General features: G+C 36.3%; 3 protein-coding genes across 3 annotated transcripts in view; 1 reads left to right on the plus strand and 2 right to left on the minus strand.

The window, feature by feature from the left end:
- The window catches only part of LOC125031263 (neurobeachin-like), a 1410248-nt gene that overhangs the window by 774848 nt on the left and 608491 nt on the right, over window positions 1-26909 (plus strand).
- Window positions 528-1979, minus strand: LOC125032420 (cuticle protein 7-like). Its single transcript, XM_047623541.1, has 3 exons — window positions 1679-1979; window positions 1430-1567; window positions 528-891 (listed from the first exon to the last, which is right to left on the minus strand). Exons 1-3 carry the CDS (start codon window positions 1742-1744, stop codon window positions 685-687), a joined length of 411 nt encoding a protein of 136 aa, XP_047479497.1. The 5' UTR covers window positions 1745-1979; the 3' UTR covers window positions 528-684.
- LOC125032573 (cuticle protein 18.6-like) lies at window positions 24503-25531 on the minus strand. The gene is made up of 4 exons (XM_047623807.1): window positions 25496-25531; window positions 25232-25303; window positions 24989-25126; window positions 24503-24888 (listed from the first exon to the last, which is right to left on the minus strand). The coding sequence occupies exons 1-4, from the start codon at window positions 25505-25507 to the stop codon at window positions 24763-24765; spliced, it is 348 nt and encodes a 115-aa protein (XP_047479763.1). The 5' UTR covers window positions 25508-25531; the 3' UTR covers window positions 24503-24762.

Here is a 26909-nt window from a genome sequence, read left to right on the forward strand (position 1 = left end):
TATAATATGTATATGGCTATATATATTGCATATATATATATTGTATATATATACATATATACATATATACATGTATACATGTACACACACACACACACACACACACACACACACACACACACATATATATCTATATATATATACATATATATATGTGTATGTTTGTGTGTGTGTGCGCGCACACGCACACGCACATGCACATAAACACGTACATACATACACATAATTTTTGCATTAGGATTGCATTGTTTCATGCATAATTTGGAAAGTTGTTATTGATGTTATGTGAATAGGCGAAGGGGGAGAGAGGAGAAGAGTTGTGATTGATAATTACAGAAGAGATTTAGAGCCCTGCTAGCATTTGTATATGTAAGACGTATGCCTTCATTAACATTATGTATTGCATGTTCATATATCCACTTACGCAACGACGAATGTGCAACATCATTTATCTTGCAGACATCTTGTAAACGTCAGGGTAACGATGAAGAAGGTAAAGGAAAAGGGCGGGGCGTAACACCACTATGTTATGATATCACATTTATTAAAACGTCTAAAACACTTGACTAACGATTCGTGTGCAAAGGGAAGCGTGTGGTCGGGCTCAACACATTACCAGCATGGTCTACCATATTCTGAAGGGGAAGGAACATCAGTGTCCTGCTGCAGGACATATCGAAGTCGTTATTCCTCTGCCTCGTAAGGGATTGTGGTAGGGGGCGGTGGAGGGGGGGCAGTGGTGGTGGTAGGGGGCGGGGTATGGGCGGGGGAGGGGGGCGGGACGGCGGGGCGGAAGGTCACGGAGGGGGCGTAGTGGGGAGGGTGCTGGGCGTCTCCCTTGTACTCCACGTCGGCTACGTATCCTACGGCGTCGTCGGCCTGGTACTTGACCTGGGATGGTGAAGAGGATTGGGCTTTCGAGGATCATTATGACCATTGGTGGGGATTCTCCCTGCTCACGCAACAGGACTCATAGTGAGGATACTGAATGTTATCGAATTAGAAAATGTGATTCTATCGAAATATTAATGTATGCATTGATATAATGGCAAAGCTAATGTAAATTTATATTATTGAAATCATTATGCTAGTACTTATATTAAAATATTGTTATGACACAAAACGTAATATTATATACTCGTATTGTCGGTATTATTGTTGTCATAATTATGTACATTGATGATATATACTGTAATTCTCATTCAATTAGTAAATATAATAACACCACTACTTACTTTTATCTGTAGCACTACCATATTATTATGATTAGTATTGTTTTATAGATGTTATTGTAAATACTGATATTAATGGTTCTATAGTATTAACGTAAAATTATTCGTATCACAATTCGTGTGTATTGATATTAAGATGGTAATTATCAACACTGGTACTCCTACAGTAATGTAATGGGATTAGAACATATGATTACTGTTTGGAAGCGGCCGTCAGGGAGAGCCACGTAGTAGGAGCCCTGCACCAGCTCCCCGTCTGAGGTTTCGTCGTGCCCGTAGTTCGCCCCAACGTAGTCGTCGACCACGCCGTACTCGAACTTGTAAGGACGACCCTTCTGCGGGAGGAAGGAAAGGCGTTGAGGCTTAGCAAGAATCCAGGCAGCTGACATCAGGCCCCTTGTGTTCAAAGACATTAACTAATGCCAACACTTGGCCGTGAACTGTACCTGGATGTAGGTGGGGTGTGGCGGGGCTCCATAGGGAGGAGGTGCATGGGGGAGGAGAGATGCCATAGCCGATGCAACGGCGACACAGAGTAGCGTTAGCGAGACCTGTTGGAGAAGACGATAGTCACTTGCTGCACGGCCTTTTCATTGTGCTGAGTTTCGATCGTTTAATAATGGTACAGTGGTTTTTCATTTTAGTATTTCAATTAGATGTACTATTTGATTTACGATCATAAGCGCAGGATAGCGAGATGTACTCTGCGCCTCTCACAGAGCAATGTAAACAACCCACACGGACGAATACAACCTTAGCGAACATGGTGATCCTTATGGTGGAAGTGATTGCAGACTGATGCATGGTCATTCTCCTCTGTTGCTTATATACACGTAGCTCATCACTCCCTTCTACTGGATGACTTCCGCAATGGCCAGTTGGCGTCGTGGTTACCATCTCCTGGGCGCGGCGACCATGCCACCGCCGGCCGATGATGACACCGCGTGGTTGGGACGGTGCGGTTGCAACGGCGCTCACGGGGAGGGAACAGCAAACCAGGCGAACCACTCATCTCTTCCCTCCTCCTCCTCCTCTTCCTCGTGTAGTTTATTTTTAGCATTTTTTAAAAATCTATGAAGGATGGGAATGGTTTGGTGTGGCTTGTGCACTTGACACGTATACGTTTATATATTTTTATGGTTATGCGTACGTTTATATGCAAGTGGGAGAGTGAGGGAAGAATGAGCAGTTTCCCAGCAGTTTGAATCTTCTAGTTTTAACCATTCTTTGTTTCATATATTGGTGGTTATCCACATACTGCCTGTACGGACTTTCTCCAAACAGATGGGAAATAATGAAAACACGGATAAATCACGTCATGCATAATTGGCGATGATAATGCGCCAGTTTAAGTAACTTGTGTTGCTGTAATAGCTCAGAGCTTGTAATTAGTGATGTCAGAGCAATGACGTAAGTGGCAGAGGCGTGGCTCCCAGTGGCAACATTGTGGTTGAGTTATGTATGGTTGCGCTCCATAGCTACCATTCGGCGCGAGGTGGAGGCTGGTAAGTAGGGAGAGGGGAAGGGGATGCTGAAATATATATTTTTCCATGTATACATTATGTAAATGTGTAAAGACCTCATACACACTTGCATGCATATATACGAACATAAGGCCATACAAATGTACATACTTATGTATACATATGTACTTACATGGGTACGTATGTAAGTACATACTTTTTACATATTCACACACACACACACACACACACACACACACACACACACACACACACACACACACACACACACACACACACACACACACACACACACACTCTTGCGCTCGTGCACATGGCAATATTAATTACAATTGTGTTATGGCGTGGTTTTTTATTCAGCTTATTTTCATAGCTGATTCATTTTTTACCGATGGATTTCGATACCTTTTTATACTGATGAATTAGCAGGTGAAATTGTTATTGCTGCTGAAAGCATGAAATTCGTCAGTTCATATTTGGTATTTTATTTATTTTACACTTATAGAGGATAGAAGCAAATGATTAATCTTTGATTTAATACTTTATTATTTTTTTATTATTTTGTTATCATTGTATTTCAGAATTATATAATGGTATATAATAAAAAAATGTAAATGGAGTTGATGAAATTATAACTTACTATCCCGTTTGGATTAATGTAACTGGAGATTCGATGATCATGAAGCACTTTCAACGTAGGATTTTAGCATTTGTCTTCAGTATCACCCGCCGATGCCCCCGCCCCCCTCTCCCCGAAGGTGACGGCGAGGCTGTAGTGGGCGGGAAGTTCCACCCTGCCGGAGTAACGCCCTTCGCCTTGAAGCCTCCGTGGTGGTCGACCTGCGGCGGGAGGAACTTCGGGGTCAGATGAGGTTATCGGCTTTACAGATAGCATGATTGGGATGAATTATTGTAGAGTTGGGTTGCTCTTTCTTTTTTTTTACTCTCTTTCGTTGTCTTTCTGCTTTTTTTTCTCAATGGCTTTCTCTTCTCTCTCTCTCTCTCTCTCTCTCTCTCTCTCTCTCTCTCTCTCTCTCTCTCTCTCTCTCTCTCTCTCTCTCTCTCTCTCTCTCTCTCCCTCCCTCCCTCCCTCCCTCCCTCCCTCCCTCCCTCCCTCCCTCCCTCCCTCCCTCCCTCCCTCCCTCCCTCCCTCCCTCTCTCTCCCGCTCTATCCCCCTCTCTCCCTCTCTCTCCCTTTATCTCCCTCTCTCTCCATCTCTCCCTCCCTCCCTGTCTCTACTACCTACCTACCGATCTCTTTTCTCTCTGTTTTTATTTATTTATTTTTCTTTCCTATCCTCTCTTCATCTTCTCGGTCTTACCTCCCCGCCCTTTCTTCCTACCCCTATACACTTCCTCACCCTTTCCCTCTTTACCTACTATACATTTTAAAGGCTTTGTTTTTTGCAAATATCTTCCAAACAAACATTCAGATCAGTATGGCACTTTAGCACGGTATATTTCACACCCTGCCCTAATTTGTGGCACTCTAGTGCATTGCTAAATGTACTAGAATTTCATAGCGTAGTATGCTTCAGCCGAGAAGGCATTCGAATATGTAAAGCGTGACGTAGTTGAGACGTCTACAAATCCACTACTTCTCCTTCCTCTCTCTCTCTCTCTCTCTCTCTCTCTCTCTCTCTCTCTCTCTCTCTCTCTCTCTCTCTCTCCCTCCCTCCCTCCCTCCCTCCCTCCCTCCCTCCCTCCCTCCCTCCCTCCCTCCCTCCCTGCCTCCCTCCCTGCCTCCCTCCCTGCCTCCCTCCCTCCCCCTCTCTCCCCCCTCTCTCCCCCTCTCTCTCTCTCTCTCTCTCTCTCTCTCTCTCTCTCTCTCTCTCTCTCTCTCTCTCTCTCTCTCTCTCTCTCTCTCTCTCTCTCTCTCTCTCTCTCGCTCTCTCTCTCTCTCTCTCTCTCTTTCTCTTTCTCCCCCTCCCCCCCCCCCCCCCCCTCTCTCTCTCCCTCTCTCCCTCTCTCCCTCTCTCCCTCTCTCCCTCTCCCCCTCTCCCTCTCTCTCTCTCTCTCTCTCTCTCTCTCTCTCTCTCTCTCTCTCTCTCTCTCTCTCTCTCTCTCTCTCTCTCTCTCTCTCTCTCTCTCTTGTATCTACTCTTCTGATCATTATCGGAAAAAATCTCTGAGGGAGGTATTTCAAATATCATACCCTGGTGAAGATTAATGGGCATTGCGCAATGGATTTTCTGAGTGATATGACATTTACTATTTGTTTGCGACCGTCGGGGAAGGCGTCGGTGTAGGATCCCGATATGCTGTTCCCGTCGGATTTCTCACTCTGGTCGAAGGTGATTCCTTTGTAAGCATCTCACACGGCGTAGTTGAAACTGTCCGGAATGGGAACCTGCGAGAAAAAAAGAAAAAGAAATGTGGTTTATCGATGAAAGGATTTAGGTTTATATATTTAGCTATTTCAATGCACACAGGATACTTACGGAAGCATAAGCAGGGACAAAGTTATCGGGGAAACCTTGCGTGACAGTCAGCATAACTAGAATGACAAGGATCTGGAAACCGTGAACTCATTTGAAAAGAGTGATAGATGAAAGGAAAATAGATCGTACGGAAAACCAATGAATATGTAGGCTGTTTGTATCAATAGATTTTTTAGAGAATTTGAGAAATGAAGCATTCTTATTCTGTATAAGAATATCGTATTTGTATTTAATTATATTGCGAGTTAATGTGATGATGAAAGATTTATGGTTATTTATGTTGGAGCTTTTGCTTATACTCGTGAACAGTTTACGTATTAATAGTGCTTTCACTTAAGATGATTCATAGCGAAAAGTGTGTGTGTATGTGTGTATGTGTGTGTGTGTGTGTGTGTGTGTGTGTGTGTGTGTGTGTGTGTGTGTGCGTGCGTGCGTCCGTACGTGCGTGCGTGCGTGCGTGTGTGTGTGTGTGTGTGTGTGTGTGTGTGTGTGCGTGCGTGCGTGCGTCCGTACGTGCGTGCGTGCGTGCGTGTGTGTGTGTGTGTGTGTGTGTGTGTGTGTGTGTGTGTGTGTGTGTGTGTGTGTGTGTGTGTGTGTGTGTGTGTGCGTGCGTCCGTCCGTACGTGCGTGCGTGCGTGTGTGTGTGTGTGTGTGTGTGTGTGTGTGTGTTTGTTTGTTTTACAGAGATGAGAACAACAGTTGATAACAGTTATAACCACAGGCTTGTATAAGAGTGGTGTAAGCTCAGGCACTTAATGTTCAATAACTAAATGAAAAGAAAACAGATCATCCCGCTGTAAATTGAAGCAGGCGTGAGAATTTTATATTCAATAGCTCAGGTCTCAGAATCTCAGAGATATTCCAGCCTGTTCTATATAAATATCGTCCTGTCTGTATGTTTGTTCTATCCGTATATGCATTTTCTTTATATCTCGTTCAAATCTCTCACCTTGGCTAGGATGAGAAGACAAAGATGAATATTGTTGTTTTGTTACGATTATGTAGAAAGAGACAGACAGACAGACAGACAGACAGACAGACAGACAGACAGACAGACAGACAGACAGACAGACAGACAGACAAATAGAAAGATAAATAGACAGACAGACAGAGATACATTCCCTCCCCCCTTTATCTCTCTCTCTTTCTCTCCCTCTCTCATATTCTCTCGTTCTCTCAAAGAGAGTTCTTTTTTCTAAACATTGTACCAGGAATTTTGTTTTTTATACGTAACATACAAAACATATTCGGGAGAAATAAAAAATGTCCTTGAATTTTTATGGCAAATATAATTCACATGCAAAATGTGCTTTGTGTGCGATTAATGTGAGTGTACACTTTAACTAAATTTAGACGAATGTAAATTTTGACAAGTGCATGAGGATAAAAGATGTATTTTTAGCTTTTAGGTCTGCGGTTATACAAATAAAACGTCACTAGAAGGCAATATTACCGCCGTTAGGTATTTGCGACAAAGAGCCTCCAGTGTGCAAATACTGCAAATTTGATAAGTATCACACCGCGCTTTGGGACGTATGAGTGTTTACGTAATGTGTCTGAGTGGGAAGAGGCAAAGATTTCGTTGCCGAAAGAAGACTCCTTGAAATGGAAAGATGTGTACCGTTCCTGGCTCAAAACGGCCGGATGGGCAAGAGCTGGAAACAATGAAACAAAGAAATAAAAGTATGAGAGTCAGCGGTATATGATGAAATATTTGCTAAGTGATATATATATATATTTATATATATATATATATATATATATATATATATATATGGGGGGGGGGGGGCATTACCGTACTATGATTTATCTGACCTCAAAAATAATATCTCCATTATCTTCAAAGAGTAATACACACACACACACACACACACACACACACACACACACACACACACACACACACACACACACACACACACACACACACACACACACACACACATACACATAAATATGCATATACATATATGTGTGTGTGTGTGTGTGTGTGTGTGTGTGTGTGTGTGTGTGTGTGTGTGTGTGTGTGTGTGTGTCTGTGTATGTGTATATGTATATTACTCTTTGAAGATAATGGAGATATTATTTTTGAGGTCAGATAAATCATAGTACGGTAATGGCTCCAGAGAGAATACGAGGATATTTGTATAATCATTGTGTCGCCGGGGGAAAGTAGTGTAGGTCTATAGCTAAGACTAGCAAGAGGAAACTATATATCTGTTTCATTTTCGTGTTGAAACCGTTAGTCCTCCTCCTGTAATAGTTGTCTTAAAGAACTGCTTATATAATTGGAAAAAGAGTCAGTTCACCCGTTATCGTGAAACAAACTTCTTGTCAAGGGAAAATGGAAATACCCAGCAACATATGTTAAAGACGGTGGGCTTATGGTTAAGAAAAGTATGCAAATGAATAGTAGCATTTGTGTTATAACGATAATGAGTTCGAGAGAAAAATAGCGAGATAAAGCGCACTGCCTCTTGTCTCGAAGGTATTTCCATTAAGCTAGATTACGAAACCGTACGCGAGATTAAGGTTCTTAAAAGCATCTGCTGCTCAAGGTTATCTCTGAATTTATGTAAAAGGCTGTGACTTGGATGAAAGCATTTATTTTTCTTTCTTATTTATCTCGCTAATCTTTTTTTTCTCTTAAGAGAGTATGTTAACGTGAAGTTTTATCTCTGGCATGATGCTGGTTTATATTGCATTTTTAAAGGGAATGCTGTGTCGTTAATTTTGCTTCTCATCTCAAGACCGTATTGTTGTTGTTATGATGTCAAATGATATAAAATATTATCATCATAACTCATTATATACCGTCATTATATATCAACTGTATATTAATATTGGCAAAATTACATTAACCATAATGCGTTAGACTTGTCTTATACAACAGACTTGAGGTATATTTAAGGAAAGTGAAAATGCAACCACAAATTAAAAATACGAAGACGCTAAGGGCGAGAATTATGCTAGAGCCTCGTCGCCTGTCTTCATATTCGATAGAAGTAAATGTAGCAATTTATCTGTCATTTAGGGGGAGGGGAGTACATGTAAGTTTTGTGGATTTTCTTATTACAGACTGACCCTGGTTTTAAATACCGCTGGTCTACTTGAATTGTAAAAACAGGTCCATACCAGCAGGGCCTGAGCTTTGTTGGAGCAACTTACTTTCGCCACATACTTGCCATGTTGGTTTACAGTGCACTCGACATATGAAGTAAAGAAATTAATAATTACAGCACATGTCTTGGAAGAGGGAATGGCTGTTATTTGTCGGTTATTAGCAAGTACATTTCTTTCTCTCGCTCTCTCCTTTTGCTATACATAAACACACTTATACATGTATCCATCCATCCATACATATGCGGACCAGACAGACATGGCACTCGTGTGTGTATTTTGACAAAGGTGGACAATCCCTTATTTAGAATACGATAAGATGAGTCTTCCAGGAACAAGGTTTCAAGGTAGAAAAGTGGATTGACGGATGTTTCCTTGTTGCTTCAAGCAAAGTAAAACTAACTTTTCTCTTCCCCTTTTCCTATTTAAGCATCGGGTTATCCTTTTCTTAAAGACAAGCGCCAGATCACAACACACTTCATATGATATGTCAGTATAACGCAATTTCGTATTGGTGGTATTACACAGGTTTCCACTCTGACATGGATTCTGACTCACGCAATCAAAGTTACACCAAGAAAGAACAAAGGGCAGAATACAAGTGATTTATTTCTGCTCTTTGTGGGTGTAAACTAGGTGGGATGCGTTCAATTCCTTGCCGGGGAAGAAAGTTTTAAATCTGTATCAGTTTAGGAAGTTGCATACACCGCCTAGTTGAGATCGATCATCCTGAGAGAGCGAAGCTGAAGTGATGCTATCATTGGTGTTTCTGTTTTGCCTTGTTTTTCATTGAGAAATGGATTCCAAATTATCCTGAATGCTTGATGGTTTGAATACATAAAATCGTTTTGTAATGTCTGTGGTCTAGAAGTTTAAGTTCAAACAGTGATTCCAGGTTGCCCAACTTAAAAGTAATGATCTTGACATACGTATGACCGAGACGTTTTACATTTTTTTTTTTTTTTTTTTATTAATTTATTTGTTTATCGAGCACAAGACTAAGTGAACTCTAAGAATAAGTAATAATGTGAAAGCGAATGTGTGCACTTACATCGTAGTATTTTAGCGAAAGTACAGTTTGTTGGAGTGAAAAGTATAGTCAGCAACAGCCTGGTAAAGCAATTTCGTGTTGCTTACCGAAATTACATTTTATGAGCTCCTAGTTTTGGGCTGTTGATGGTTAGTCTTGTAGGTATGTTTGCATGTGTGCTTGTATGTAAGTTTGTGTGAGTCAGTGCCTACACGTCCAATGTGTCTGTGTGAGTGTAAGTCAATCTGCGCGTCCTGTATGTGTGTAATATGTGCGTTTCAATATAGAGATGTACATAAACGTTTTAAGTATTATCATCATTATCATCATTATCATCATCATTATTGCTATTTTTATTTACTCTAAATAACCTAAGCTTTATATTTTGCTTAAACATGTACTTAATGACGAGTAAATTGTTGTTAGAATTACTTTACCGAACTAAATCGTTTTGCAGGATTTAGAGAAACGTTCACTTTCTCAGTCCGCCAAATAGGCCTAAGAGAATTATACGATTGAAATGGCTTTTACACGGTTTGTTTAGATCATACGTTTATTTTCCCGATTTAAAGAAAAAAGAAAATAGAGCATGGTACTGACAAATTCACTATAGATACCGATTAAAGGAATGCAGATTTTATATATAAATACGTGATTCTGTGTACATTATGTGCTTGTGCTTGGGTGTGTATATATATGCATGTATGTAAATGTGTGTTTATATGTTTGTATATATATATATATATATATATATATATATGTATATACACATGCGTGTGTGTGTGTGTGTGTGTGTGTGTGTGTGTGTGTGTGTGTGTGTGTGTGTGTGTGTGTGTGTGTGTGTGTGTGTGTGTAAGTATGTATGTTTGTATGTATGTATGTATGTGTGTATTTGTATATATATATGTATATATATGTATATGTATGCTGCATATATATATGTATATATATATATATATATATATGATGTGTATATATATGTATATATATGATGTGTATATATATGTGTATATATATGTATATATATGATGTGTATATATATGTGTATATATATGTATATATATGATGTGTATATATATGTGTATATATATGATGTGTATATATATGTGTATATATATGATTTGTATATATATGTGTATATGTGATGTGTATATATATGTATATATATATGATGAATATATATATATATGTATATATATATATGATGTAATATATATCTATATATATATGTGTGTGTATATGTATATATATATATATATATATATATGTATATGTGTTTATGTATATGTATATGTATGCATTTAAGTATGCATGTGTGTAAATATATGTATATATGTATGTATGCAATAAACATATATATTTATATATGTATATATATAATTTGTATAGACTGTATGTATATGTGTGTGTGTGTGTTTATAGAGAATAAGAGTAAGGCAGAATAAAATGATGAAAATTAAAAGTAGATTTGTTTCGAAAAACTCCGTTCATCGTGATGAGAAAGCACATTCTGGCCAGATAGACAAACAACAAGAAAATTACAAAGGCACACATTGTACGCCCCGGCTCGAGGATTAGTCCAAAATTGCAGGTTTCATTGTTCTGGCTCTCTCGTAATTGTCATATTATAATGAAGAGCGAGGCAGTTACCATCTCAGTCAGGCACGGGGGAATTAGACGCTGTGGTATTCAGTTCTGAAGAGACTTTTTAGTGATAGGAAATGGACGTCATTTTACATTTATTATTAATTTTGTCTTCTTTCTTTATATTATGATTTATTGTGTTGATTTTTTGTGGTAGATTGTAATAGTTCAAAGACAGGAGCAAGCATGGTTGTTCTTATATATTATTAGGGTATAACACCTCTTTTTTCCACTGTTTTTTCCTCCCAAGTCCCTTTTATTTCTCCTTCCCCCTCTGTATATTTTTTGTGTTTACCTTCTTGTGTTTCATAATATATTTATCAGCAATTTGAGTTCTTCATGTGAAATTATTTGTAAGTAGATCTATTGCTGAAATGTACTGTATCCGTGAATGAAACTCATTCAGATTGACATAATTACTTGTCTGATTTATTTGTGTGATATTAAGTGCTTGCATTCATTTTGTTATGCAAGTAGTCAGTTTAGATTAATAAGCCACTTTTCATCATGTGATTTATATTCATTGTGTAAACATTATCCACATTTGCTATATGTATTATACATGGGAAGTGAGCTTTGTTAAGCACAGTTAGTGGTATCCGCCTCCGTTCTGAGGGAAGACGACGGCTGGACCGGAAACTTTAGGGTGCTGAGCCTTGCCGGAGTAGCTGACCTTAGCCACGAATCCCCTGCCGTGGTCAGCTGTGTAGTCAACCTGCAATTTATGAGTAATTGTACTTAGATGCAGGCTGAAACTGAGCATTACAGTTCTTGATACATTTAAAATGGTAAAAGTTTTAGCAGATCCAAACGTTTGATTTATAATTACTGTCTGTTTGCGGCCGTCGGGGAGGGCGACGGTGTAGGATCCCCACACGTTATTCCCGTCGGATTTCTCAGTCTGGCCGAAGTTGGTTCCCTTGTAAGCGTCGTTCACAGCGTAGTTGAAGCCGTACGGAATAGGGCCCTTGGGGATAATGACAGTTATAATGGCGCTTCCCATGTACTCAAAATAATATAAAGAGTTCCTCAGGAAAAAAACAATGTGTATATATATATATATATATATATATATATATATATATATATTTACACACATACATATATATATATGTCACTTACAGAGGCATACGCGGGACCATAGTTGTCCGGGTTGGCATGTGCAGCGGCCAACACGACCAGGATTACAGTAGCCTGGAAATGAAGACCTTATGTAATGATACTGATATGACATGAATGTGGTACATACGAATATCTGGTTGCTTTTTAGATGATAATTTTACGAAAGAAATCCAAAAGTACCACTTCATAAAGACACTTCACGATGTGGAACTGAAATGATTTTTCACTTATTGTCACTTAAAATGTTTTGGTACAGCTTGTAGTGATACCACCTATCCACTGCACAAACTAATGATATTATAATATGATTGCTTAATAGTAAATGCATTTGGAGAAACACACTTGGGATATCATCTTGTGAGTATGAGGTGAAGCTGTGGTGGTCTCTGAAGATAGAATGGCTTTCTTTTGTTCGAGCGCTCTTTATATACTGCCGATTGTCATTTAAAATGCCTTGACACAATGACAAGGATATTTTTTTGTTTTGTTTAATTTGATACACCTAGTTTTGATAAAGATTTGTATAAAATCTGTTCGGTATATGATGTTATTATTACTATTGCTACAACTCTAACTACAAATTTATGAATATGGTTATTTTCATTTCAAGTTTTTTAACAACTATACTGTTGTATAAATAAGCATTTCAACTAGGAATATATAAGAATATCATATTAATTTCCACCAGTGATTAACAAATACTTAGATCACCAGTATTTTCAAAAATACTGGTGATGGCGTCATATATACGGTTTATATACATAAGGTGTCTGTGAGTTTATGGGTATCAATGTGTGTTTGTTTGTTTGTTCGTTTGTTTCTGTATGCGTGTTTGTGTGTATATATGTGTGAGCGCGCGCGTACATGTGTGTATGTGTGTGAAAGGAATAGCCTGTTAATTACGTATGACGTAAGAGAGAGCATACTAAATAATTCAAGTTTCAATTTATATTCTTGCATTTTGATAAGCTGCCTAACGTCACATTTTATCGTCCTGACCCTAAAACAAATTATAACTTTTACGAGTCATCAAGCAGTCGCATATATTCAGAATGCCATCAAAATAGTCTTGATTATTTGGTGGAGAAATGAAGCGACTGAAGGGCATATTATCATGAAAATCATAAGCAGAATTATAATATTGCTTTTTATTATTGTTTTATTGTATTATATTATCATCATCATCATCATCATCATCATCGTCATTGTCATTACTGTTACTACTAATATTATTATCATCATCATTATCGCATCTTATTGCAATTGTTATGTTATTATTTGGATATTATAGTTATTATGATTATTATAATTATTATAATTAGTATTATATTGTTATTATTATTATCATCATCACCACATTTTCATCATTGCTATTATTAATGTTGTTTTTTTATGTTTTATTGTGAATATAATTGTATTTTCTTGCTACTTACGTACTGTTAAACAAATATAATAGAAAGGGAATGCATAAACTTCTCAACTTTGCCCTGGCATTCATTCACCTCTTACCGTATTCCCCCCCTTGTGGAAATGGGATGGAATACATTGCTTCAAAAATAACACTAGAATTTGCTTTTTTTTTACGGCATTAAACCCCATGTGATGAACAGAAGTGTAAATGTCTACAAAAATCATGCACTTCACACAGTGGTAGACAAGGTGATAAGGTTGTGATTTAGGGCTGGTGATGAGGTATGGTTTAAAGTATAAATGATCATAAATGATTGCACTTAGAGTGTTTATTAAAGTCTTATATAAGTTGTGTGAATTATATAGGAGAAAGGGAGTAGAGAATATATATATATATATTTATTTTTTCTTTTCTATTCATCCTTTTATTGTAGTTTGTAACAGTTTCACGCAACATAAAATATACGCTGAATATTCTGTTGTAATTCTTGCTTATGTTTTATATAAAGGCACACATTTCATCATTTTTTCATGGGCACCTTTGATGTTTTACGTAAAAATAAAAATAAAGTTTCCATTTTCACAGAGGATATAAAGAAAGAGAACACAGTGTTTTTTCACCATATGTCTTTATATTCAGAATGCAATTATTATTTTTCATTTACTTTATAAATCATTATTCATTATGTAAATATCACCCACATTTACTCTATATATTATACATGGGAAGTGAGCTTTGTTAAGCACAGTTAGTGGTATCCGCCTCCGTTCTGAGGGAAGACGACGGCAGGACCGGAAACTTTAGGGTGCTGAGCCTTGCCGGAGTAGCTGACCTTGGCCACGAACCCCCTGCCGTGGTCAGCTGTGTAGTCAACCTGCAATTTATGAGTAATTGTACTTAGATGCAGGCTGAAAATGAGCATTACAGTTCTTGATACATTTAAAATGGTAAAAGTTTTAGCAGATCCAAACGTTAGATTTATAATTACTGTTTGTTTGCGGCCGTCGGGGAGGGCGACGGTGTAGGATCCCCACACGTTATTCCCGTCGGATTTCTCAGTCTGGCCGAAGTTGGTTCCCTTGTAAGCGTCGTTCACAGCATAGTTGAAACCATATGGTATAGGGACCTAGAAAGAGGCATTGAGCGGGTACTTAAAAGTGATGCGATGTAGTGCCCCGAAATAAATATGATATTCAATGATTAAATGATATAAGAATTCTGAAAGAAAAAATACTTACAGAGGCATAAACTGGTCCATAATTGTCAGGAAAGGCCTGGGCGACGGCCAACACAACGAGGATTACAGTAGCCTGTATGCAAAAAAGTAATTTGTAACAGGAATATGGTAGTTTTATTTCATATTTATGTATGCATATAATTTCCATAATGGAATATGAAAATTACACTTAAGAGGGACATTTTACTGTTTTGAAATAAAATAATTATATTAATAGTAGTTTTTTTTTCAAATGTGATATCCTACATTTTAGCATATCGGTCAACATTTTCTGAGCTATATTTAGTTGTTATGGCATGTTATAAGATATTTGAATAAATGAACAAACGCACTCGGTAAATCATCGTAAGAAGCCTGCTGCTTTTGGAGGTAGAATGGCTTTGCAGAGTTGATGCTGTCTTTATATACTGGCGACTGTCACTTGGAATGTAACAATGTGATGACGGACACTGCTTTTTTCAGCCTTGATTAAACAATTCTACAAAGATCTATTTTAAATATTTATTACAAGGATTAAAAAAACAAAACAAAAAAAGATGTCTAATGAATATGTTATTAATATTTGCATTTCTGTATTTTTTCATATATGTATTAACTGAATTTGCGTTTCAAAATGTATAGATCACTTGTAATTTTTCATTTGGATGACGGTATGGTCGATTGTGATAAAGGACTAGACTGTCAGCAACATATAGGGACTAACAACTAAATCCTCCTAAATATGTTGCATATATTTATGTGTGTGTGTGTGTGTGTGTGTGTGTGTGTGTGTGTGTGTGTGTGTGTGTGTGTTGTATATATATATATATATATATATATATATATTACATATATATAGATATATATTATATAATATATATATTATATATTATACATACATACATACATACATACATACATACATACATACATACATACATACATACATACATACATACATACATATATACACAAACACACCCATTAATATTTGTATTTGTAAAGAAGTATTATTATAAGTATATAATGGTGTTTGCATTTATCCAGATGAGGAATACCCCATGCAATTTTACGATAAATTATATGTGATATTAAATTTAGAATTAAGTATTTTGATTGCTTACATTTATTGTGTGAGATATTTATCATTATCATCTGTTAATGTTCTTGTTTATTTCCGGAAGGACTGTACGTGTATATATATATACTGTATAAAAGTTTGTGACAGCTTGTGTAAATTCGAGGTGGTAAAGAGATAAATTTACTTTTCATCTCATCAGAACCGTTTTCATATGAATCCCAAGTTATTGCATGTGAATTCAGAGTTGTCATTTCATATTTTTCGAACAGAAAATACTTGCAATACGTTCGTTGAAACTAGAGCACAAAAGTAGTTATAATATACAGTTTCAAACGTCACGAAATTCTAGTGAAGATTAGTTACCAAAACGTGAATTGCATATCTTGTATTTTGATTTATTTCTTCTTATCCCTTCCTTTTGTACTTGTCTCACGGTCCTTGCAACATAATAAGACTAACAACGCAGTTTTATTTTTTTTTTTTTTTTTTTTTTTTTTGGGGGGGGGGGGTATTTATGCGCGGCATAAATTAGATTTCCAGCTGATTCATCTCACCTTTACTATCTGTTGTGATAGTTGCTAATTTAGTATATGATTTTAAAAAACTGATTTTCTAACAGTATTCATGTATGCAGTGCAGTGTATTTGTTTTTATAAATGCTTAGTATGTTTGCTCATTAGCTCTATATTGAAAATATAGAGGTGAGAATTGCATGTGTAGATATATGGAAAAGATGTATAGATATATTCAACGTTTGTATGACGCCGCACTAGATGTACCTTAGCTTGATAAGGTAACTGGGGCTTTGGAACATTTAATATAGTAATGGAGAGTTTGCATGTTTTATGTTCAACTTTCATGAGAATATGTTTTATTGATAAAGGAAATGGACTATAGGTAAAGAGGAACGAGCAGAAACAAAATGAGGAAGATTTTAATTTTTATTGGTTGTCATTGTTAAAAATGTTACTAAACTGGTAAGGGATTTCCTGGTAAGATTTTTATATTGATTGCTGTATTTTTGTGTTGGCCATTCTGAAACACGTTGGAGTTAATGGAAGACTTATATTTCTGTAAATATATATAATTTTCTAATGTAATACAGTCAGCTACAACACTAAAATGTATTGTTATCTAATGGTATCCGCCTCCATTCTGAGGGAATACGACGGCAGGACCGGAAACTTTGGGATGCTGAGCCTTGCCGGAAAAGCTGACCTTGGCCACGAATCCCCTGCCGTGGTCAGCTGTGTAGTCGACCTGCAATATAGAGATAGTGTGTTAACTATGATGTATTTCTAATTAATGAAAATGTGTAAAGCCAAAGCTGTTATATCAAACTAGTTAATGGGAAATCTAAGATATCCTGCAAGGCCTATTTATTAAATGTATGTTGATTCAACGCTGTCATTCTAGATTTTGAAGTAAGAGGTAAATTCTGAGAAATCAAACGCAAGCCTACAGTTTGTTTGCGGCCGTCGGGGAGGGCGACGGTGTAGGATCCCCACACGTTGTTCCCGTCGGACTTCTCAGTCTGGCCGAAGTTGGTTCCTTTGTAAGCGTCGTTCACGGCATAGTTGAAGCCGTACGGAATTGGGACCTGGGAGTGGAAGTAGTGATTTGAGAGAGTTCGAAGCAAAGCGAGAAATAAGTCAATGCTTTAGAATAAACAAAAACAGGTTATCTCAAGTCACTTACAGAAGCATATACTGGTCCATAGTTGTCGGGGTTGGCCTGTGAGACGGCCAGCACAACCAGAAGGACGCTAACCTGTAAGTGAAGTAAGTTATATGTAACAGTATTAATGTAATGTCAGTTGTTAATGGAATGGTTATACACGCGCGCGGTCGCATGCACGAACAGATGTACATTAAATTCAGTATGATATCTGAAAATAGTACTTTACAACAGCGCAATACGATTCTGATATAATGTTTTCGGTTCTGAACACTTAATGTGGTTTGCTCTGACATTGATTTTCAGTGTATCATTCTACATTTTCTGGTCATGAGTTTGGTATACTGCATTATTTCTGTTAACACATTACAGTAATTACTTTCACCAACGGTCAGAATAGAGCGTGCGTGTAGGCGTTATTCACACCTCGCCCACAAATGTACAAAAACAAACATTATTAACAGTGAGATATCATTCCAGATCTGAATAAGTTAATAAGTAGACACACTTGGTAAATCATCTTGTGAGTAAAGTGGTGGTGCTGTTGGTCTTTGGAGATAGAATGGGCGTGCATTGTTCAGTCGTTCTTTTATATACTGCTGACAGTCACTTGCAACAGTGCGATGACGAGGACCGATTTTCTAGTCACGGGTTTTCATTCAATCTGGATAATTCAACTTCGCAAGGGCATGCATTTATTGAGTATTCGAATGGAATAGATTTTGAACAGTAAGGAATTTCGATTATGTATATATTTTTATGGACGTTAATTGAAGTGAAGAGTATATTTAACACATTTTCATGTGATCTCATTGATTATTCATTCCAAGTAAGTGTAATATTCAAACAAATTGTTTGAATATTATTTTAGAAGAATGCCAAACAAGTTAAAAAAGAATACCAAGAATATGCAACTGTAACTGTAACAAACATATATACGTACATATATGTATCTATCTGTCTATATATATACATATTTATATATATATGTATGTATGTATGTTTGTGTATTGGTATCCATCTGTCATATAGATAGATATATGTATGTGTGTATGTATGTATGTATGTATGTTTATATATATATATATATATTCTTACTTGAAGCAAATATATCATGTATTAAGTGTTTTGCATGCCTGAATAAAAAAGCAGTAACTTCTGTTACCAACGTCTCTTGATGAAATATGTATTATATTTGCATTTATGTTTTAATGGAAACAAACGGTGTTATAGTTAATGCATTTAAGTAAAGCCTATATCCTCGTCCCGATATCTAAAATGACTGCAGTGCAGAATTATTGACTTAGACTTCAACTGTATATAACTGGAAAATAGAAATTGATAGGAACGTCATGAGAAATTTTGAATTATTATTTCTTATGAAACCAATGAATGGATGGAACAATACAGGCCTAGTCATTAAAAGTGAGGTATATTATATAATAAAGAGATCTGTATTTGTTACATATGGTTTACCACCGCTACATGTCACAAGGACACCGTATTGAGTTCCGGAATTTCATCGTCGTTCTGTCCGTTTTCATCTGAAGTTCTTTATGGTTATTGCTACTGATGCGTTTAGAACTTCTAACGCGTATTTGTTTGACGCATTCCTTTTTAAGATGTTTAGGGGGGAAATAAATATGAACACACACACACACACACACACACACACACACACACACACACACACACACACACACACACACACACACACGACTAGGTTTCAACAGAACTTCATAACTTCAACAAATGAACGGAAATCCGGACGCCAATGCGTTTCTTCACATTTCGATATCCAAAATATATAGGACCATACAATTTTTGGACTGTTAGAGAGATCAAATTCAAATATTTCTATAGGGAAGCTTACTCCAATTTTATATTTAAGGAATTAAGTTCGATGGAAAATGAGTGGAAATGTGGAGGGAGGGAATGTTGGTCCCTGTAATTTCATAATTAGCTTTTTGCAAATGGACGTGTTTGAGTATACGGGGTTGTGAGTGTAAGAGGGAGAGGTGATCAGTGTTTATCTTTGTGTTTTAATGTAGTGGTATTACCTTCTTGACAAATACATGTAGGCTTTTGGGTAGTCGATAAGGAAAGGAATACTGTTGATGGTAAGGGAGACATGTACTGATTTTTTTTTCTATGCGCATTTTTGAAGGGCAGGATGCAGTTTATAATTTATAAAAGAACGTATGTAAGTTGTATGGTAAATTCCTTTATTGAATATGATGCTAAATATAATACTACAAATACACTAATCGCCGGTTTCAGTGGTAACCTGCCTCCATTTTGAGGGAAAACGACGGCAGGGCCGGAAACTTTTGGGTGCTGAGCCTTGCCAGAGTAGCTCACCTTGGCCACGAATCCCCTGCCGTGGTCAGCTGTGTAGTCAACCTGTAGATTAAAATTGAAAATACAGTAGAAGGGGCAACACATCAGTAAATGGGGTTTCCGTTATAAGCTTTATATCTCGTATCATTAAATTACAAGATCCGGTGCATATTTACGATTTGTTTGCGACCGTCGGGGAGGGCGACGGTGTAGGATCCCCACACGTTGTTCCCGTCGGACTTCTCAGTCTGGCCGAAGTTGGTTCCTTTGTAAGCGTCGTTCACGGCATAGTTGAAGATATATGGTATTGGTACCTGGGGATAGAAAAGGAAGTTGTAGGGAAACTTTAATTTATGTTCAACTAAGGCAGTACTTCAGAAAATTCGGAAGCACTACGCACTTACCGAAGCATATACTGGTCCATAGCCGTCAGGGGAGGCCTGTGCGACTGCCAGCACAACCAGGAGAACGATAGCCTGTAAGTGAAATAGATCGTATGATTTTCTCCCAAGTGTACACTGGCCTTTCACACACACAAATGTACTTGTAGGCATTTCCTGCTTTATTTTTTTCGTAATGAAATTTAGAGCTAACGGAACTTAGCTGTCAAGTTCTGATGTCAAGTGGTCATTGTAGCTCAATCACTGCACTAAATCATTCTACATTTTCTCTCCTAGTTTTGATATTTACACCGTTTTCTGACATCTCAGAATAATTTAAAATTCTTAAGGAAACGCACTTGGTAAATCATCTTGTGAGAATGTGTTGGTGCTGTTAGTCGTTGGAGGTAGAATGGTTTTGCATTGATCACGCGTCCATTTTATACTGCTGCCGACTGCCATTTCGAATGTCACAATACGATGACGAAGATTGATTCCCCGGCCATGAATTTTTCAGCCTTGATAAGCCACTTTGATCCAAATTCTGGGGCTGTCGATTAACTCGGTTGGTTAGAAAAGATTGATAGAAATTTTTGTATCATAATTTTTGCACTTTTTCGGTTTGGAATAATTCTATCTTGATGTTTGTTATAGTAGAATTTGTTGAACGTAGCCATGTCGATGTACATATTTTCCTGGTTCTTGAATGGATTACCAGCGTGTACACAGAAAAACTATTACTTTTGGTGTAGTTATCAATATTATTATTGTTGTTATTATTATTATTATTGTTATTATTATTATTGTTATTATTATAATTATTATTATTGTTATTATTATTATTATTATTATTATTATTATTATTATTATTATTATCCCCATTATCATTATTATTATTGTTGCTGTTGTTGTTGTCATTATTATTATTATTATTATTATTATTATTATTATCATCATTACTATCAATATTATTATTATTATTATTATTATTATCATTATTATCAATATTATTATTATTATTATTATTATTGGTATTAATGATATTAGTATTAATGATCATAATATTAATACTGTTGTTTTATGATTGCTGTTATTATTATTATTATTATTATTATTTTAAACAACAACAGCAGTAATGATAATAATTGTGATAATGACATCATCATTTTCATCATCTACATCATCATCATAAATTATTATTTTTATCATCATTACTAGAAGTTTCGTTGTTTGAATGCATGTCAAAAATCAGTCGATAATGTTGCAACTGTAACTATGTGTAACAATTATACATAAATAGATAGATAGGTGGATATATATAATTAGATAGACAGATAAAGATATACATTATTAAGGAAATTGGTATATGTGATCTCATTTACATTTGACCTTCTGAGGATGGAAATAAGGGATAATATTGCAATATTATGTTCGATATTTTAAGTAAAATTTACAATATAGTATACAATAATGCTTATAGATTAACAAAAGGCCTGTTTTTTTCGAAGGAACACACAGAACATAATTATTTCACCGCAAAACTGAGTAAATTAAAAGTCACAATATGTAGAAGGAAGAATATTGTCATGCGATAGTTTTGAAATTAAAATCTCATGAAGTAGAAAGCTTAAATTCACATTTATCACTGGTAATACTAAAATACGATTTGGTTAAGAATCCTCAAAGATCTTACATCTTCAAATTGTATTCAACCTGTTCAATCAACAGTAATTACCGGTTTGGAAATGGAACTGCTAACGAGGAGATATATTGTCTTGGCGAAGGAGGTATTTTGAAGTCATTTTAAGTCATCAATGAAATAAGGGATTTGAAGAACGTCTTTTGGTGGCAATATATATTTATGAGGATTGTGGATACTTTGGTACAATACAGCAGTCTGTGATGCGAAAAAAATATTGAATTGTTTTCAAACTGAGGGATTTTTAAAATATGGTTTAATGTATATTATTTTATTTGTAGATGCCGATGTGGAAATTATACTGATACATACGATTCATTTTTTTATATATGAACATAATTACAAAAGCAAAATCGCATGAATTGTCATTTAATGATATCCGCCACCATTTTGAGGGAAGACGACGGCAGGACCGGAAACTTTGGGGTGCTGAGCCTTGCCGGAATAGCTGACCCTGGCCACGAATCCCCTGTCGTGGTCAGCTGTGTAGTCAATCTGTAAAGGATTTTTTTTTTTTTTATGAATGGTTCGCAGTTAGGCTTATATTCGTAATATACAACGGCGTCGTTAATTAAGAAGTTAAAATATATGTATATAAGATAAAAAAGAGGGAAAATGGAGTAAATAATGCATATATATAATTACAATTTGTTTGCGGCCGTCGGGGAGGGCGACGGTGTAGGATCCCCACACGCTGTTCCCGTCGGACTTCTCTGTCTGGCCGAAATTGGTTCCCCTGTAAGCGTCGTTCACTGCGTAGTTGAAACCGTATGGTATAGGCACCTAAAAAAGAAAGGTAAAAAGAGGTAACTGGTATTCGGTTAATTATATAATTCAAGAAGAAAGAAAGGACGAAAAAATAATTACAGAAGCGTATACTGGGCCATAATTGTCAGGGAAGGCCTGGGCGACGGCCAACACTACCAGAATTACAGCAGCCTGTTCATGAAATAGATAACATGTAACGATTAATTTAGGGCTGATATTGAATTCAAACGGTATTTAAATGTGTTTGTATCGTTTTTCTATCTTTGATGAGCGCTTTTAACTGATACCCATTTATTGCGAAACAAAAGCATTTCACAGTTTTACCACTTAAAGTGTACTTCTATATGTATTACATTTGTATAACAAGATTTGCATATTTTTATAATTTTGAAACCTTTGAACCGTTGCCTAGTATCATATTTCTAACACTTTTGAGTAAGTGAATAAACACACTTGATAAGTCATCTTGTGAGTGAGAGGTAATGCAGAAGGTGTCTTTGGTGGTTGACTGGCTTTGCATTGTTCAAACATTCTTTTATATACTGCAGACTGTCACTTGGAATGTGATAATACGATGACAATGACTAATTTTCCGGGCTTTTAAGTTTTCAATCTTGATTAGCTATTGTATTGGTTAATTGTCGTCAAGTGTTTGTTTGGAGATACATTTGTAATAAGTTGAATGAATGAATAGTTAAGATAATCTCTCATTCTCTTTCTCTCTCTCTGTCTCTCTCTCTCTCTCTCTCACACACACACACACACACACACACACGCACGCACGCACACGCACGCACGCACGCACGCACGCACGCACACACACACACACACACACACACACACACACACACACACACACACACACACACACACACACACACTGTGATAGCTTTATGACAGAATTAACTTAAGAATTGTTCCAATAACTTTTGTTTTATTTGTTTGATGAAATTGGATTAGCATTATTCCATGAGTTTCAGTTTTGTTATTACCGTTGTTTTATCACCAATGAATAAGCAAAGTATAATTTTGATGAAAATTATTTTGTTTGAAATTGGCATGTATTATTATAACGGGAAAGTCTTTCTCGTAATTGCTGTTTTGTATGTTTACAAATATCAATATAGAGACGTATAAATGGTATGTTAACCTGGCGATATGGTTATCGGTGGTTGTAATGTATGGCAAGTGATTATTTGATACGTATGTGTGTATAATTATGTTATGAATATACCTTCTTACATAGTTAAAGTATATTGATAAGTCTATATATATATTAATCACGCCATAGGATACTCATTTATCATTATTACAAAATGAATAATCCTAAACTTATGAAAATCGGCACGATATACAAAAACAAGATAATTTTTAAAGTGTACCTGATAAGTCCCAGATCTTGCTGGCAGATATATTTACAAAATATATACCATTTTTCCCAGTGCCTCTTAGCAGTGTATATATGTATATAACAGTCAGTGTGTATGTCCGCCTTGCTTCATGTTTGCTTCCATGTATAGTCAGCCTGTTGAGAAGCAACGCTTATATAATAATAACAAAGATTTCCGTAGATAATATTCCTATATAGATAAATGCATAAATGCAGTATGTATGTCTTTATATATTGCAGTATTTTATATAACCTCCAACACACACAAAATTCAGATATTTTTTGTAAGATATATTAATCATACGATTTTATTTCGATGCATATCATTACTAAAAGAAAAGAAAGAAAGTATATATACACGTGTGTGTGTGTGTGTGTGTGTGTGTGTGTGTGTGTGTGTGTGTGTGTGTGTGTGTGTGTGTGTGTGTGTGTGTGTGTACGAGTAAGAGGAGAAAGACTGAAAAATAATGAAATTGATGGAGGGAGGTAAGTCATGTATTTTTGAAATCTGTTTTCTTATTACGTTTGCTTAAGGTTTCAGTGATGTTTGTGTAACCTTGGACAATTCAAATCTGAGGTCTGATTTATGTTGTAACGATTCCTACCGTATGATTTTCTACATGTAAGTATTTAAGTCGGAAGCAAGAAAGGAAATGCATGTGGTTGGATATTTACATTTTACTTATTCATACGTCATGGACAAAGGTAGCAGAAAGCCAAGTTCATATTAATGGTATCCGCCTCCATTTTGAGGGAATACGACGGCAGGACCGGAAACTTTGGGGTGCTGAGCCTTGCCGGAATAGCTGACCTTGGCCACGAATCCCCTGCCGTGGTCAGCTGTGTAGTCGACCTGTAGATGAAAAATTGCAATTGGAAAAAGTATTAATTATTTTGTTATGTCGCAGTAAATTATTTAACCAGGCGAAAAACAAGGTGCGGAGTATAATTACAGTTTGCTTACGACCGTCGGGGAGGGCGACGGTGTAGGATCCCCACACGCTGTTCCCGTCGGACTTCTCAGTCTGGCCGAAGTTGGTTCCTTTGTAAGCGTCGTTCACTGCGTAGTTGAAGCCATATGGTAGAGGGACCTGGAAATGTGAAAGATTAATTAGGAATATCTATGTATATACGCATATATATGTACGTAGGCCTGTTTTTCTGTTAATTCTTCTTTATACATTTTATATACTTACAGCAGCATAGGCTGGTCCGTAATTTGAAGGATTGGCAAATGTAACAGCCAACACTACAAGAAGAGTTGTGATCTGAAAACACATGATGGATTTTATTAATTGGCAGTTATAATCTTCATAAAGCTGTTATCCTATTTTCACTGCATTATATAATTGTGAATTCACAAAGGAAGTGATATAGTGCGTATGCATGTAATAAAAGAACACTTTTCACTAAAGTCTAACTGAGCGATTCAAGCACTTCTTTCATCATAAGAAACCCACTTGGTAAATCATATTATCTACGAATGAGCGAGGAGAAGCTTGCGACTGATGATTGGAGCGAGACTGGCTAATCATGGATCGGTCATTCTTTATATACCGCTTATTGTCACTAAGAATGGCACTGTAATGACAAAGGTCCTGAACTTTTTACTTTCGGGGGCTCCAGCCTTGGCAGCTTGGTTTTGCAATTTTGAATACATTTTGTGAAAACTTGATACGCTGTGATAGAAAAGAAAATCGTGTACGTGGTTTAATGATAACATTCGTTTTTCTTTTCAGGAATGTTTGCCGGCATGATTTTTTTCTTGTTCTGTATTTTTATTTAATGTGTAATTCATGTTCGTCATTTAACGCTAAAGAACAAGCGACTATTCACCCTTTTGATTTCACGTCCACTTTAATTCCCATTTATGTTTCACGTGAAACGGTGTATTTATTTTCCTTTGAAGCTGTATATATAAGTTGCGCTGTTTATGCTAAAGTAAACTTATAAATTTGTTCACGGAATGCTAAAGCATCCACACAGTTTTAACTTCTCTTTTGTATGAGTGAATAAAAAATGAAATTAATAGAAACTTAGAAGTAACTCACTTTGTGAGTGCATATGTATATAATAAAACTTAATTTTGTTACATTCCAGTCCATCAATCTATCTATCTATCTATCTATATATATTATATATATATATTTGTATATGTATATGTATATGAAAAGAAAACATCCACAATACGAAATGAATCTTGACTCTTCGAGTTCAAAGTGTTCCTTGTTAGAAGAACAAATATTCGAGATATACGTATATGAAAATTAGATACCCACGATAAGAAATGAAAATGAATTATAAGAGTTCTTCAGACGAACAAATAACCTATATACATGTGTGTGTGTGTGTGTGTGTGTGTGTGTGTGTGTGTGTGTGTGTGTGTGTGTGTGTGTGTGTGTGTGTGTGTGTGTGTGTGTGTGTGTGGTTATAGATATAGGTATAGATAGATAGATATATAGATATTTATTTATTTATTTATATGCGTGTGCATATACATGTGTTTATTTGTTTATGTATGTTATTTTTCTTCTTTTTCTTTTCTTTATTTTTTCCTAGGTTAAACATGCTGTAGATCTATATTCCGCACATGGCACGAACAGGCACACCTCTATATTGGCACTTGTATTAAACTTTCTCATTCATCGCGCTTTATGACAAGGCGGATAAGTTTTGAAGAACAATTATTGTCAAGCTGAAATGAGATAAATGAGAACGTTCGAATGTGTTGCCATGAAGCTATAGATGAATCATTAAGTGCTTATCTGGCCTGTTTTAATTATCCAGTGTATGATTGGAACGGTTTCAATATTGGATATTGTCTTGAGATTTATTTAGCTTTTAATATGCCTATTATTAATTTTCGATAATTGA

This window comes from Penaeus chinensis, chromosome 2, assembly GCF_019202785.1.
Source record: "Penaeus chinensis breed Huanghai No. 1 chromosome 2, ASM1920278v2, whole genome shotgun sequence".
NCBI lineage: Eukaryota > Metazoa > Arthropoda > Malacostraca > Decapoda > Penaeidae > Penaeus > Penaeus chinensis.

Excerpts from the sequence above, each read along its gene's own strand:
- LOC125032573 (XM_047623807.1), bottom strand. Across the intron at positions 25,127-25,231 it reads ACGGACCAGCCTATGCTGCT|GTCCCTCTACCATATGGCTT; the intron begins GTAAGTATATAA and ends TCACATTTCCAG. Across the intron at positions 24,889-24,988 it reads CCGACGGTCGTAAGCAAACT|GTCGACTACACAGCTGACCA; the intron begins GTAATTATACTC and ends TTTCATCTACAG.
- LOC125032420 (XM_047623541.1), bottom strand. The coding sequence starts at position 1,744 with ATGGCATCTCTCCTCCCCCATGCACCTCCTCCCTATGGAGCCCCGCCA. Across the intron at positions 1,568-1,678 it reads CACACCCCACCTACATCCAG|AAGGGTCGTCCTTACAAGTT; the intron begins GTACAGTTCACG and ends TTCCTCCCGCAG. Across the intron at positions 892-1,429 it reads CTGACGGCCGCTTCCAAACA|GTCAAGTACCAGGCCGACGA; the intron begins GTAATCATATGT and ends TCACCATCCCAG.